The following is a 16,415-nucleotide window of genomic DNA, read 5'->3' on the forward strand; positions in this document are numbered from 1 at the left end:
TGATACAGTAAAGCGTGCTCAAAATGTGGCTTTCGTTAAGGGCAATGTGTCATATTTACGGATTTATGTCCTTTTCAAAGAATTTAACTCTGTGGTGGTCAAGAAATCGCGCTGGGAAATGCGCTCGGTGTGCATTGTCATAATACCACATTTAATGGTTCATGGGAAAAAAACAAAAAACAAAACAAAAAGCAGTGGCAGTGGCACAGTAAAAATGCTAAAAAAATTGGTTTGAGGGCATGCAGGCAGATTCGAAAGATAAAGTCCACTATTCGGGCGCTGTTTGACAGGCTTCAGAAAAAGCGCATGTCAGAATGAAATGAATGAAATGTTCAACCGGCTTTCAAGCACATGCAGATAATAAACGTTTGTGATAGCGAATAAGTTTAGAGTCCCGTGAGCGTAACTCTACCGCTGCGTTAACGTGACGCAAATGTACGTCGTGTACAGTATTGGGATGGAGGCGCCAGAACTGCAACTGATAGAATAACCGCTGTAAAAAAAAAAAAATAAAAAAAATAAATAATAATAATAATAATAATAATAAAGCTATCATTTAATTTGCTATTGCGGCCCCCTGGTGGTGGCGGGGCCCTAAGCAGCTGCTTAGTTCGCTTACAGGGAGGAACACTTATTTCTGTTCTGGGCTTTCCTCATCAGTGATAGTGGGATACAGTCACAGTCTCTGCCCTCACTGCCGCTCAGTGACGCTCTTCAGACTCTCACGACGCGTTCAGCTCTGACTCGAGGAAGTTTCAATCATTGAAAGGACAGAATCCCAATATTTGCACATTTCCAATATTGCTGACCAACCATGACTTTGTTTTTCAAAAATTGTCACATTGTAAGTAAAAATAAAAATATGTACACACACATTCAATATTTTTTTATTATTGCAACATTTATTTCTAATTGATTCAAGTATTCATAAGCACTTTGTTTGAAAAAAAAAAATCTCTTGTAAGGTTTCATTTGTTAATTCATTAACTAACATTAATTAACAATGAGCAATACATTTTTATAGTATTTATTAACTGTTGTTAAAATTAGTTAATAAAAAAACAACTATTTATTTGTTCATGTTGGCTCAAGGCTATGAAGTATTTAGATATAGCTTTTGTATTAAATGTTGAAATTAACATTTACTACAATCAATAAATGCTTTAGAAGTATTTTTCAAGTATTTTTTGTTAATTAATGCAGGTAACTAATGTTAACAAATAGAACCATAAGCAGTCATTAACAGGGCCATCCTGAGCAGAAAAGATTCATAACGCTCCGAAGCTTCCTGAAGCAGTGTTTTAAAATCGGCCATCACTATATAAGTCGTTATTTTGTTTTTTTGGCGCACCAAAAATATTCTCGTCACTTTATAATATTAATATTGAACCACTGTACTCACATGAACTGATTTAAATATGTTTTTAGTGCATTAATGGATCTTGAGAGAGGAAATGTCATTGCTGGCTATGCAAGCCTCACTGAGCCATTGGATTTCATCAAAAATATCTTAATTTGTGTTCTGAAGATGAACGAAGGTCTTACGGTTGTGGAACGACATGAGGGTGAGTAATTAATGACATTATTTTCATTTGTGGGTGAACCAATCCTTTAAAGAAGCCGTGGGTCAGACAGCTGAAGCATCATGATCAGTAGACGTCTCTGAGAGACGTGAGGTGGAGATTTGCAGTGATTTCTTCGGCAGTGGTGGGTCTCCATGCTCCAAAAGTAACTGTGGATGTGTTAGACAGCATCAGGAAGCCATTGACATTAAAGTGACCGGGAATATCATCAACATCCAGCCAAACGTACACGGCGGGAAAGGAGCAGTGCAGAGTCACGACAAAACTCTGAACAATCCCAGCATCCTTTACAGTGAACTGCAACACACAAATAAAATAAACCTGTCAGTCATTTGAGGAACTTCCTGGATCAAAGTCAGAATTGGAAACATCTTGAAAAAAATGTGTCTTTTTCCACAAATTTTGTATGTTTGCAAATTGTATAATATCGTAGCTACACATTTCTAGTAATTGTGCAGTTAATTCTCATATTGTATTTTCAGAAAGTTTTGGAATATTTTTCCTCTCCCCACATTTGTCACTACCGAAACACAATAATAAATAATTTAATAAGAAGAGTCACGTTGACCTATTAAGATTTTGTTTACATCTACCTTGGAAATATATTTTTTGCTATTTTTTTAAAAAAGTTTTCACAGGTAAATCAATAACAAATACAATTTGAACAATATTTCAAGTGTAATTTATGAGATTTGTTGTATTTTGAATCCAATCTTTCTTTGTAAAGTCATAAAGTTTATCAAACTGATTTCAAAGTGAAGGATTCATTAGTTTGAATAAACATTGAACCAAACACTATAATAACATCTGAGTTGATCATTCAATATACTTTATTTCTGACATGTTTCGGTCATGATGCACAGTTTCAGTAGTGACAGTAATGTGTTGGTAGTGACCACATCACATGACACAATTTAACTCGCATACTAAAACATATTAAAATACTAATGATTTGCATAACTGTACTAAAATTGTGTTTCTTTCCCCCAAATAAATGATAATGTGTTCACTTTTGTCACTACCAAAACTATGATGTCACTACCGAAACTTCACCACATGTTTCAGTAGTGACAATTTCAGACACTTTTGAGCCGCTCAAAGATGATAATCAGCACATGGTTATCTAGCACAGATCTGAACAGTTGAACACACAGAAAAACTTCATTTAATGGAAAAACAGCCAGAAAAGTTTGTTTAATTGCAGAAAAAGGTGTTTGTTAGTGACGTTCCTTAAAGCTCCACACAGATTTTCAGGCTTTTGAACACATTTAACTCAGAATGATGATGATCTGCTGTGAAAGAGAGGCTGTGAGAGGAGGAACACAGGAATATTGCCTGAAGTGTGTTAAAATCAGTCTCAGACAATGACTCAAACACACACTGTTTCGGTGGTGACGTGAACATGAGGGACACATTTTTAACATAAAGATTCAAGATTTAAAAATAAAATGTAAAATAAATAATTTAACTTCATTTAAATAAATAAATAAATAACTGGAAATTGTTTTTAAAAATTATTTCAACATTTTCACAAGTGTAAATCTAGGGGTCAGGGTTCAGGACAGACACCTCCCAATTGAAAGTACCCAATAAATGATGATTTTATATATATTAATCTTACTGATATTTTAAATATTATTGTGGGATTCAGTAGATAATAGAAGGATCTTAGTAAACATCTCAAATTTAAATACTTAAAGGTGCCATCGAATTGAAAATTGAATTTATCTTGGCATAGTTAAAGAACAAGAGTTCAGTACATGGAAATGACACACAGTGAGTCTCAAACTCCATTGTTTCCTCCTTCTTATATAAATCTCATTTGTTTAAAAGACCTCCGAAGAACAGGCGAATCTCAACATAACACTGACTGTTACGTAACAGTCGGGATCATTAATATGTACGACCCCAATATTTGCATATGCCAGCTCATGTTCAAGGCATTAGACAAGGGCAGCCAGTATTAACGTCTGGATCTGTGCACAGCTGAATCATCAGACTAGGTAAGCAAGCAAGAACAACAGCGAAAAATGGCAGATGGAGCAATAATAACTGACATGATCCATGATATCATGATATTTTTAGTGATATTTGTAAATTTGCCTCAAAATATGCAGTTAAAAAAAATGAATTTAAAAAAATCTATGGGGTATTTTGAGCTGAAACTTCACAGACACATTCAGGGGACACCTTAGACTTATATTACATCTTGTGAAAGAACGTTCGATGGCACCTTTAAATGCTTTTTTAATGTGTTTTTGGTTGTGGGACAGCAGTTTCTGTAGAATGGAAATAACGAGATGTCATTTTCGTTCAGTGGCGTCTATCGCAGCAGATGAGTGCATCAGCGTCTCTCACCGTGATGCCAGGTTTCTGCAAACCTTCCGCATGTCGTGGAGAGCTGAGGAAGATGTGATTGAGAGGGCTGATCATTTGACCTTCTGGGCTACTGAGGTGAAAGGTGACGACGCAGGAGCGCCGAGTGCAGCTCCCACATTGCTCCAGGAGAGCGGATATGGGATGCTGAAACACAAGCGTGCTTCCTCCTGCTTTTACTGCAGTCACATTAGACTCTAGAGAGCAAACGGCATCAAAGCTGCTCCAGCTGAAGAACTTCACCTGTGTGAACATGACCAAAACTGATCAAAATTCATTCATTTACTAATGCAAGTCAACACAAATGAAAGCATGCACTAGTAAGCCTGATATTAGATGTAGTTTGTCCAAAACGAACTAGAAACATGCTTGAGCTCACGAGGGTGAGTAAACTGTCCCTTTAACCCTGGGTCATTCTCTAAACCTTTGAATAAAACAAATCCTGGGTTATCTTGCTTCACATTTCACACTGCTCATAATTTACCCAGGGTTAACAATTAATCCTGGTTATACGTAAACCATTGTTTCACCCTGGGGTAACATTCTCATTTGCATATTTGCAGTGATTGGATCACTTTAAATTAAATCAATAACATGTCAAACAATTTCGATCTAACATTCTGTTCTGCAACAGATGATCATTGTAGTGTATAATAACAACTTGTGTTACCAAGCGCTGCCATCGTACCGTGGCTTTGACCTTGTGCTGCTCAGAGTGTGTGTCAGAGACGGCGTAAATCAGCAGGTCTCCCTCATCCTCGACCGCCGCCGAGAGGACGGGAGCGAAAAAATCTGCAGCCCAGTAGTGCAGCATCTTCCATTTACCACCAAACTCTGAATGTGCGACAGTTTTTAACAATTAACTCATAAATGACCATTAAAATGACATCTGATAAACAAGGATCTTTCAGCTAGATAGAGATGAACAACAGTCGTTACAACACAACAAATGCTACTCTTACTTAGATTTTTTGTCTTGTTTCCAGTCCATTTCAAACCGAAAGTGAGATTATTTTGCTTGTTTTAAGGAAAAACTTACTTAATTTTGACTTCTTTTTTTCTGAAAACAAGACTAATTTTTACTTGTCTAGAAAATGCTTCTTGATTTAAGCATGTTTAGATATTTGCAGTGTATTCATTATTCATTTACCTACAGAGGACCAGGATGGCCCCTGCCAGATGTCATTGAGCTGCCAGTAAAGAGTGCCCATTGTATGACCTTTGCCCTCGACGATGTCACTGCGGCTGCGGCGGTAGAACTCTGTTTGAATCTTCACACACTGCGCCTGCATCACCTGATCAAACCAAAGCGTGTGAAATCATCTGACATATACACTACGGTTCGAGGGTTTGGGTCTGTAAGATTTATTTGTGTTTTTGACAGAAGTCTCTTGATCAAGAATACAGTAATGTTGTACAGTAATTATACTGTAAATCTGAATCAGTGTATGACCTGAGTGATGTAAAGAGTGTCTCTGTATCTCTGCACCGGGTCGGAGCGGTTGGGGAGGATGTAATGTAGTTCTGCTTGCTTCAGCATCTGCTGATTCCCATCTTCATGATGCTGCCGATGAGACGAGAAATTACTGCTGAAATCCCAGTCTGAAGACACTGAGACCTGTTTGGAGCGGAGGAGTTGGGAAATAAGAGGGCTTATGCATTATGAATGTGTTGTAATTCCATTGTTGGACACTGGGGGGAGTGTGGGTCTAACAACTGCAGGTGGACGCAAGCTTGTGGGATTACTGTGTGTTTGTGCATCAGAACTAGGGCTGCACGATTAATCGCATGTGATTGTCATGCGTGTCTCGTCAGTAAAGCCGGTTCTGTGATTAGCGGTAAATGTCCATCACCTGCTTTCAAATGGAGCGGCACTTAATATACAGAGCCGTAGTTCGCGGACAAGCTACGCAATATCGCGTTCATAATCGAAGGCGATTCAGCCCTAATCAGAACTGTAAGTTTAAAGGGTTAGTTCACCCAAAAATGAAAGTAATGTCATTTATTACTCACCCTCATGTCGTTCCACACCCATAAGACCTTCATTCATCTTCAGAACACAAATTAAGATATTTTTGATGAAATCCAGTTTCCTCTCTCAAGATCCATTAATGTACTAAAAACATATTTAAATCAGTTCATGTGAGTACAGTGGCTCAATATTAAGTGATTAAGTGTTGAGAATACTTTTTGTGTGCCAAAAAACCCCCAAAATAATGATTTTTCAACAATATAGTGATGGCCGATTTCAAAACACTGCTTCAGGAAGCTTTACAAATTGAACCAGTGACTCAGATCTCCTATCAAACTGCTGAAATCATGTGACTTTGGTGCTCTGAGTCACTGATTCGATTCGTAAAGCTTCCTGAAGCAGTGTTTTGAAATCGGCCATCACTAAATAAGTGGGGTTTTTTTTGTGTGTTTTTTTTGGCGCAGCAAAAAGATTCTCGTGGCTTTATAATATTAATATTGAACCACTGTACTCACATGAACTGATTTAAATATGTTTTTAGTACATTAATGGATCTTGAGAGAGGAAATGTCATTGCTGGCTATGCAGGCCTCACTGAGCCATCGGATTTCATCAAAAATATCTTAATTTGTGTTCTGAAGATGAACGAAGGTCTTACGGGTGTGGAACGACATGAGGGTGAGTAATTAATGACATTATTTTCATTTTTGGGTGAACTAACCCTTTAAACGACATCTATGAGCTTTATGATAAATAAATTTGATAAACGCAGTATTGGACTGGAAGCGTCCGGTTTGGATCTCAACCCAACAACAGATGGTCATTTGTCACTTCACACCTAACCTGCACTAGTAGTGTACTTCAAATCTTAAGTGCATTTAAAAAACCGTACATGCAAAAAATATATTAATGAAATAAAAGGCCACGCAGAGTAGTTGCCTGACTGCATTTCTTAAAAAGTGCATTTTGTAATAATGTTGAAGTACACTTTAAATCATCTTTTGTTGTGTTGACGTAGTACACTTATTTTGATGTGTTGGCTAACATACTAACGCACATGTATAAGTACTTGATTATACTTGATTATATTTGATATTGCATTTAAAAGTTAATATACTTTAAATGTACTACATTGCAACTTCAATTCAAATGTGTGATTACAATCATATTTAAACACACGTTTCAATAGAAATTACAATAACCATATTTCAAAAACAATAGAATTATAAAATTACAAAAATTAGTAATTTGTAAGTAATCACTGAAAATACATATGGAGATGTTCTTAAGACTAAGACTTTACAAAGTTCAGCTATTGGCTAATTTAATATAAAGTTAAACTATAAAACATTTTCATTTAATTCCAATTAACACGCAACTGTTTGAAAACATTACATTCAGTTCGCACTTAAAGTATATTATTTCCAAGTATATTATTTCCATAAGTATTCTTTTTAGAAGTATGCTAAAGTGTACTTTTTGTTACAAGGGTGTCAATGAAAGACTATTTTTTATTGTACTTACGTAATGTGCTCTGATGAATTGTTGAATTAGGCCCAAAGTGTGTTTTTCATAAACACTGTCGAACATAAACATCCTTGTATTCTGTCATGCTAGAGTTGAGGGTACTTTCTAACCTCTTCACACCATTTCTCGTCTATGTCTTCCTCCACTGTCGCTGTAGCTTGCACGTGTTCCTGTTCTGTTTATGCAGTTTTTTTCGACTACCTTGTGAATCGACGCCCCCAGAGCACGGCTGCCACCTTGTGGATAAACTAATTACTGCAAAACAATTAAACGGTACAGTACACGCATACTATTCTGGTGTCGAAATTCATGTCACGTGCACTGTGCGCTGACCCTCGTGTACGTGTGAAAAGTGAAGTATACTTTGGTCTTTAGCTCAACCAGAAGCATGCGTTTGTGGCGGGAGTCTGAACTATCTGCTTGTTCGAACAATCGAAGATGGAAAGTCTTTACTTGTGCAGTTCAGTTTGGTTCCACTACTGGCATAAAAAGGACACACTTCACCTTTTAAACTAGTGACATTAGTCGGATTTGCGGTCACAAAAATAAACCAGTAAAAGCAGAAAGTACCTTACGGAGGGTGGAAAACGAAGGCCAGGACTGGAAGCCGTACTCAGAGGCGAAGCGCGTGCGTGGGAAAGCAGTCCAGTTCCAGCAATCGTTGTAATAGCTATAGTAGTGCGTGTCGCCATAGTGGGGGTCATAGGGGTCATGAGCCACCCAGCCTTCCTTCTCTGACTCGACCCCATTGGTTGGGCTGGACACTAGAAACGGACGCGTGCCGTCCTCCTGAATTAAAGCACAGCATCCGCTGATAACACTGAAGGCAGAAGTGTGATGTAAGTCTGTGTGTGTCAGTCTCACCTGCAGCACGAGGTCTCTGATGTTCTCCACGTACAGACTGACGTAATCTCTCACGTACAGCGGCCGCTCGGCAGCAGAGATGTTGAACCAGTCAGCTGCGATGGCAGCTTCATTCTCGTTGTTCCCGCTCCAGATGACCACAGACGGGTGAGATTTCAACCGGCGAACCTGAAGCACAATAATAAAATAAAAGTGCAAACAATGACTACTGAGATAAAGCTGTTTTTCTGAGCATCAGATCTAGGACTGTCACGATTGCAGTTTACCCGTGTCGAGTAACCAGGAAAATACGGGAAGTGGCACATTCCACGGATGAGAATCCCATCTCTGCATATGCTGTGAGTTTGGATTGATTCTAATGTTCATCTGGGAACGCAATGAGCCATTTCATCAGATTTGTGAGGTAAATCATTTAAACCTGTGAAATGTTCATTGTGATTTCAAAATAAAAGTTTAAACTCTCGTTCTAAGTTTGCATGTTGCATATTCATATTCATGAATTATTACAGTGGCTGTAGCATTTCTATTGTAAAGAAGTGGCCAAATATTAAAGATTAAGTAAAGATTTGAATTAAACAAGGATTAGATCTTCTGTAAGGTCGTTGGCGCCCTCTGCAGGCATTTAAACAGTGCTGTTCTATAAAACCGATTTTGATACTTTATTTGAACCAAATATTATTGCCTCATTGTTATCATATATGTGTTTTCAGTCATTTTAAAGGCTGATTACCACAAAAAACCCTATTACTCGATTAATCGTCAAAATAATCAACCGATTACTCGATTACCTAAATAATCGTTAGTGACCGCCCTAATCAGATCTATAATTTAATAAAAAATGCCTCTTCTATGGCGAACATTAATAATTTCTTCTACAGAAAGCTGAACAAATGATGTTTTATTATATATTTTTGAAGGGGGAAAAAATCATGTTCATGCTATCATAATGAAGAAATGTTTTATATATATTTTTCTTAGAATAAAGTATTCTAATAAACCTGCTTCATTTCTTAAAGGTGCCACAGAATTGAAAATTGAATTTTTCTAGGCATAGTAGAATAATAAGAGTTCTGTACATGGAAATGACACAGTGTTTCCTCCTTCATGTGTACATCTTGTGTGTGAAAAACACCACGGAAAAAAGGGCGAATCCCAACACAACACCGACTGTTACGCAACAGTCTGGATCATTATTATTTACGCCCCCAAAATTTGCATATACCAGCCCATGTTCAAGGCAAGCCTCATTCAGAATCGAATTTTAGCAAACATCCACAAAATACTGACGTGATCTGATGTGCTGCATCACCAACAGTTTGTAAAGATCCATTTTGAGAGTATATTTATATTTGCTGTAGGATTTATGCAATGATTAATGGAGTCGGGAGCACGAGCATTTAAAGGTGTACACACCCCAAATCAGCGCATTTTTAAATCACACCCCAAAACAGGCAGATAAAACATGGTATAATAAAAAAAATCTATGGGGTATTTTGAGCTGAAACTTCACAGACACATTCATCTTGTGAAACCTTTAATACTTGAAAAAACTAAACTTTTTTATTTTATGATGTACATTTTTATTATTTCTGTATTTAAAATATTTCTATTTAGCTTTAGTTTATTTTTTATTTCAGTTTGAGTCCTTTCAGTACTTCAAATTTGTTATTTTATTTAAGTTATTTGAAAAGGCAACACCTCATTTTATTTATATAATAAATAAATGTTCATATTTTGTTTGAGCTTTAGTTTTATTTAACATGTTATTAAACCATTTTTAATCATTAGTTAACATAACATTAGCTTTATGAAAACACAAGGTCGTAAAATGTCATGTGGTGCGACACTCCAGAAACGTAATAATTTATGATATTTGTAATAAAAAACACTTTTTTCAAAAGAAATATTAAGGTGTGTATTCAAGATGGAAGTTTTATTAAAATGTCATTCCCCACATGATATTTTACAATCTTTCCATTTAAACTTTTTCCAAACACTCTCACATGTCCTTGACCCTTTCATTGGTCATTTATTAGAGGTGAACACAAAATATACTGATGCGAACCTGCTGCGTGACTTCCTCCCTCACGGTCTGTATAAAGTCCTTCTCCGTAGGGTACAGCGCACAGGCAAACATGAAGTCCTGCCAAATCTGACACAAGAGCAAACAAACGCATTGTATTTAAAGCGCGTCACAGTTGGAGCACTTCATATGACAAGCTTACCATGATTCCATACGTGTCACACAGGCTGTAGAAGAGGTCCTGCTCGTAAACGCCGCCCCCCCACACTCTCAAAGCGTTCATATTGGCCTTCTGAGCAGACCGGAGCAGGACGCTGATCCTGAAGTCACAAGATCATGTCAGAATTAAACAGAATTCACTCAACTAGGCTGTTTTAGTGTTGGCGGGCTGTAAATCTTCTCACATGTCAGCGGTAACCTGGTCCTGAAAGGCATGGACAGGAATCCAGTTCGAACCTTTCAGGAAAATTGGTCTCCCATTAATCCGGAAGTAGAAGCTGAGGCCAGGAGAGGACGGGATGGGCTCCTGGATCAACTCCACTGTGCGGAAAGCAACCTGAGATAGAAAACCACAACAAAAGAGTGAAACAGATGCAGAAAATACGAATAAAGAGATAGACGTTACCTTTCGCTGCGCATTAAATGTCTCTCCATCCTCCACCTTGATCTGTATCTCCAGCTCATAGAGAGGCTGCTCTCCGTGTCCAAACGGCCACCACAAACTCACACTCTTGAAGTGAACACATTATTTATCATCATATAGTGTGATATTAGCTCAGAAATGAGGAAAACGGGACGAGATGTATGATATGACACAGGAACTGATCTCACCTTGTTGATCTGCAAGACGAAGGACTTCCTGCTCTGTCCAGGTGTGAGAGACAGATGAAACTCCTCCGAATGTAATAACGGTATGGACACGAGGACGAGAGCCTTCGATGCAACAACAACATCGAAGAACAACTCCACTTCAAAATTCCAGCTTGAATTTCCAGAGTCTGCATACAGGGAAAGAGATATGGAGAGGAATATGGGAAAAGAGGGAATTCACACTTCGCATCTTGATTTGTTTTGCTATTATATTGATGTCTAAACCCCTTCTCATTCATATGCAAATATGTGTGTACCATATTTTGGAACTGTGGTAAAACTTAGAACCCTTAAAGTGTTGAAGACCTCGAGCCGAACTCCTTTCCAGATGCCCAGAGTTGGGAAAGATGGACCCCAGTCCCAGCTGAACGAGCTCTGAGCCTGACACAGACACATGCCGGAAAGCAATAACAATTATTTCAATTATTTAAATTCATAGAATTAAAATCAAATCAACAATCAATAAATATTTTTACATAAGTTTATTTATAAAAAAATGTGTAATTAATCAATTAAATACATATTTATATAATTAAACTTCTATATATTTTTATATAAAAATTTATTATAAAGGGCCCTTATTATGCTCATTTACAATCTCATTTTGTTCAGGGAGTCTACTAGAACAGGGTTAAAGATTTAAAGGGTCCTTGATTATGATTTTACTTTTTTAACTTCAGTTAGTGTGTAATGTTGCTGTTTGATCATAAACAACATCTGTGAAGTTACGACACTCAAAGTTCAATGCAAAGAGAGAGATTTTCTTTTACAGAAATCACTAACCCTAAAATTTACATAAACCCCGCCCCCGAGAACACACAACAAAGGGGGCGGGGCCATGTTGGGCTGCTTTAGAGAAGAGGAAGAGTTGTTGTAGTAGAGTGTTGTTGACATGCCGTCATTTTACGCCGGACTGCCTCACAAACGAGGGTCAATTCAACACAAAAGATGAACATGACGGCACATGCTAGTGGATGAGTTGAATCAACTCCACAGCAACTACATCAATTTATCCACTAACCATTCAGAAACGTCTAAAAGTTGTAACTTCTTCCTGAGTCTCTCCATCAGTGTCGACTCCGGTTTGAACAATGTAAGGCTGAACACTTTCATCATTTTGGCTGCGTGAGATTCTCCAGCTTTGTTGTTGTTGAGCTGTTAAAGCTCCGCCCTCTTCTGGAAAGCGGAGCTCATTTGCATTTAAAGGGACACACACAAAAACGGCGTGTTTTTGCTCACACCCAAATAGGGGGCAAATATGACAAGCTATAATAAATGATCTATTACGTGGAAACATATCTACGTTACGGAAATAATGGCAGAACTACAAATGAGACATTTTTGTGTTTTGTGAAGTGTTTTCTGTTAGAGAGATTAACTCTCGACTTTGTAACTTTGCAGATTGTTTACATGCCCGAACAGCTATATTACACACTAAAAAAACAGTAGGTTCCCAATTAACAACAACAACAACAAAAAGTATCACAATCTACGTGGAACGTGGTTCTTACCTTTCGGATAAAGTTGACGTGACACTCTCCTTTCTGTACCGGAGGAGGACAGTCAGGTGGGACTCTGTACTCAGTGTGGGCACGACTCCTCTGAGACGCGTACGTCACCGCCGACATAATCCACACCTGGAGAACATTCTCTTGATCCTTGAGCAGCCCAGTAACTTCAAAATCCTGAAGAGAAACAGTGACTTATTTCAATAAAGCCTTGTGCATTATTACAGTGTATGTCCGTCTATAAACATACAAACAAATAACAACTGTAAAAACTTGTGCAACACAAAATAGTTATTCATTTACATATCTGCGAAACATATTGTCTGTCTTTCCGATGACGACTCCATTGAGGGAAACGGTAGAGATTGTGTCGACTCCTTCAAACACCAGGACGGCTTTCCCTTTCCCTCTGTAAAGAGCATGTGATATTTAACCTGTGGGCTTGTCTGAATATAATTATGGTGTCACATGATAAACAACTTTTTAAAGTGGTCGTGAATTGAGAAATCAACTTTTCCTTGATCTTTTGATATATAAGAGTTCATCGTACTATAAGAATATCCTGTAAGATTCAGAACGGAAATCTTCCTTGTTAGTCCAATAAAAGCTTTTATGACAGCAGACCCAGAGAACCACTGATCCTGTCATTGACAGGTGAAACTCCGCCTCCACAGAAGAAATCAACGCCCACTCCATCATTGCAACGTTAGCCCCGCCCACTGGTGTGTCAGTGAGATGAGGAGGAGAGAAGAGCGATACAGGACTAAAATAACATTACCTTTCAAAGGATCCTAATGCAGGAATATGATTATTTATTATAAATATTTTTAAATTATATATAGAAGGCAATCAAAGAACGCTCACTTTACAATCACTAGAGCTGTCAATCAAACAGAGCGAGTTTATCAGAGACTGAGTTCTGGACTCACGCCAAAACTCCCATTTTATTCAACAAATCTCTTATTTACATTTATTTAGTTATGAAGTTATGAAGAAAGCATTCGTTAGTGTGCAGAAACTGAGTTTCAATGATGAGATCACTGCTTTCATGAGCTCAACAACATGTCTGTGATCGACTACAATATTCATCACTGCAACCTTGATCTAGATATAATCAACACTTTTCATGATTAGTTAACTTTGAGAGCTTTAATAGTAAAAATGTGCTAAAAGTTTTCGAGAGAGTAATACTGAGCTATTTCATATGCAAATATGTCAGCCAATCACAGCAATGGGCGTTTACACTGAAGTCTCAAATAAAATCAGGAAATCAGGGTTTTATTTCTAAATTATGACCATGTTTGGTCATTATAGGTGTATCCCAGGAAACATTATAAAACAATAAAACAACGCAGGTCATGACCCCTTTAACACTCCAGCTCTGAATCAGAGGGTTTCTGACCTCACATGAGCAGGCACTGAGAATGATGTAGTGTAGGTCCAGTTGTCCAGTGAAATCCATCTGTAGTTCAGGTCATTAAACCTGTAATATGGATCCTGTTGACGCAGAATAAAGTTAATTTCTCAGTGAATGACTCTGAATGGAAGAATGTAAGTGTGTCTGTTATATACCGAGATGAAGCCCTGGCGCTGCAGAGCAGTGTGAACACAGCCCGGGACCTCGGCGCTGACAGAAACAGACGAGTTCGAGTTCAGCAGCTTCCATTCCCCGTCCAGAGAGAAGATCTCCAGAGAAACCGCCTCGAACAGGCAAAAGCACGCAAAGCACCAGACCGCGTGATTCATGCCAACTTTACACCAACAAACTCATCTCTGACCACCTGAAGCCGTAAACACTGCCGCACTTCCCGGTTCAAATCAAAAGCACAAGGACGATCAGCTGATCTCTCACGTGGAAGCAAAACATCCGGTGGCGTTTGGGTTGTGTTTGGGATGTGTTTTGATATGCACACAGACATCTGGAAAACGCGTTTCTAGGATGTTTCCTGTCAGATGTCAAATAGACGTTTAGAAAATGTCGCAATTGTCGAAAAAAAAAGATGTTTATGATTTATCAGATGTTTGTATTTCCAGATTAAATGATCTTTAACAGACATCTTGCAGATGTGATGTATATTCTTCAAAAATAAGAATAGCTTTTCGAAGTGAGGGCTTTTATTATGCCTGCACTGCACTGCTGTGCTGTGGATGTTTCTGTTTGGTAGCCTAATTATTTATTTATCTGTTTATACTATACTTCTTTTTGTTAAATCTATTTTATGTGTTCCCTGTTCCCCGTTTCCGCCACTAAAAAAAAAAAAAAAAGATTAATTGCGACTTTTTATCTCAGAATTGCGTGATATAAAGTCCGAATTCTGAGATATAAAGTCCGAATTCTGAGATATAAAGTCAGAATTGTGAGATATAAAGTCGCAATTGCGAGTGATAAAGTCAGAATTGCGAGATATAAAGTCAGAATTGCGAGATATAAAGTCGCAATTGCGAGATATAAAGTCAGAATTGCGAGATAGAAAGTCGCAATTGCGAGATATAAAGTCAGAATTGCGAGATATAAAGTCGCAATTGCGAGATATAAAGTCAGAATTGCGAGATATAAAGTCGCAATTGCGAGATATAAAGTCAGAATTGCGAGATATAAAGTCGCAATTGCGAGATATAAAGTCAGAATTGCGAGATAGAAAGTCGCAATTGCGAGATATAAAGTCAGAATTGCGAGATATAAAGTCGCAATTGCGAGATATAAAGTCAGAATTGCGAGATATAAAGTTGCAATTGCGAGATATAAAGTCAGAATTGCGAGATATAAAGTCGCAATTGTGTGATATAAAGTCAGAATTCTGAGATATAAAGTCGCAATTGTGAGATATAAAGTCAGAATTGCGAGATATAAAGTCAGAATTGCGTGATATAAAGTCAGAATTGCGAGATATAAAGTCAGAATTGCGAGATATAAAGTCAGAATTGCGAGATATAAAGTCAGAATTGCGAGATATAAAGTCAGAATTGCGAGATATAAAGTCAGAATTCTGAGATATAAAGTCAGAATTGCGAGATATAAAGTTGCAATTGCGAGATATAAAGTCAGAATTGTGAGATATAAAGTCAGAATTGTGAGATATAAAGTCGCAATTGCGAGATATAAAGTCAGAATTGTGAGATATAAAGTCAGAATTGTGAGATATAAAGTTGCAATTGCGAGATATAAAGTCAGAATTGTGAGATATAAAGTTGCAATTGCGAGATATAAAGTCAGAATTGCGAGATATAAAGTCAGAATTGCGAGATATAAAGTCGCAATTGTGTGATATAAAGTCAGAATTCTGAGATATAAAGTCGCAACTGCGAGATATAAAGTCAGAATTGTGTGATATAAAGTTGCAATTGCGAGATATAAAGTCAGAATTGTGAGATATAAAGTCAGAATTGCGAGATATAAAGTCGGAATTGTGTGATATAAAGTCAGAATTGTGTGATATAAAGTCAGAATTCTGAGATATAAAGTCGCAATTGCGAGATATAAAGTCAGAATTGTGTGATATAAAGTCAGAATTGCGAGATATAAAGTCGGAATTGTGAGATATAAAGTCAGAATTGCGAGATATAAAGTCGGAATTGTGTGATATAAAGTCAGAATTGTGTGATATAAAGTCAGAATTCTGAGATATAAAGTCGCAATTGCGAGATATAAAGTCGGAATTGTGTGATATAAAGTCAGAATTCTGAGATATAAA

At 37.5% G+C, this 16,415-nt stretch overlaps 1 protein-coding gene across 2 annotated transcripts; it reads right to left on the reverse strand.

Annotated features, from left to right (window-relative positions):
• Positions 1–1,477: 1,477 nt before the first annotated feature.
• Positions 1,478–14,780, reverse strand: manba (mannosidase, beta A, lysosomal). 2 transcript variants are annotated; one of them, XM_048203815.1, is made up of 17 exons: positions 14,296–14,777; positions 14,126–14,220; positions 13,027–13,132; positions 12,727–12,900; positions 11,473–11,596; positions 11,177–11,343; positions 10,971–11,075; positions 10,750–10,901; positions 10,548–10,665; positions 10,388–10,474; positions 8,323–8,490; positions 8,029–8,247; positions 5,413–5,577; positions 5,110–5,254; positions 4,648–4,793; positions 3,942–4,202; positions 1,478–1,880 (listed from the first exon to the last, which is right to left on the reverse strand). In XM_048203815.1, exons 1-17 carry the CDS (start codon positions 14,467–14,469, stop codon positions 1,650–1,652), a joined length of 2,637 nt encoding a protein of 878 aa, XP_048059772.1. In that variant the 5' UTR covers positions 14,470–14,777; the 3' UTR covers positions 1,478–1,649. The 2 variants fall into 2 exon arrangements, with proteins under 2 accessions (XP_048059772.1, XP_048059773.1); XM_048203816.1 differs by lacking the exon at positions 10,388–10,474 and having other exon boundaries at positions 14,296–14,780.
• Between the last annotated feature and the right edge of the window lie 1,635 nt (positions 14,781–16,415).

This window comes from Megalobrama amblycephala, linkage group LG10 (assembly GCF_018812025.1).
Source record: "Megalobrama amblycephala isolate DHTTF-2021 linkage group LG10, ASM1881202v1, whole genome shotgun sequence".
NCBI lineage: Eukaryota > Metazoa > Chordata > Actinopteri > Cypriniformes > Xenocyprididae > Megalobrama > Megalobrama amblycephala.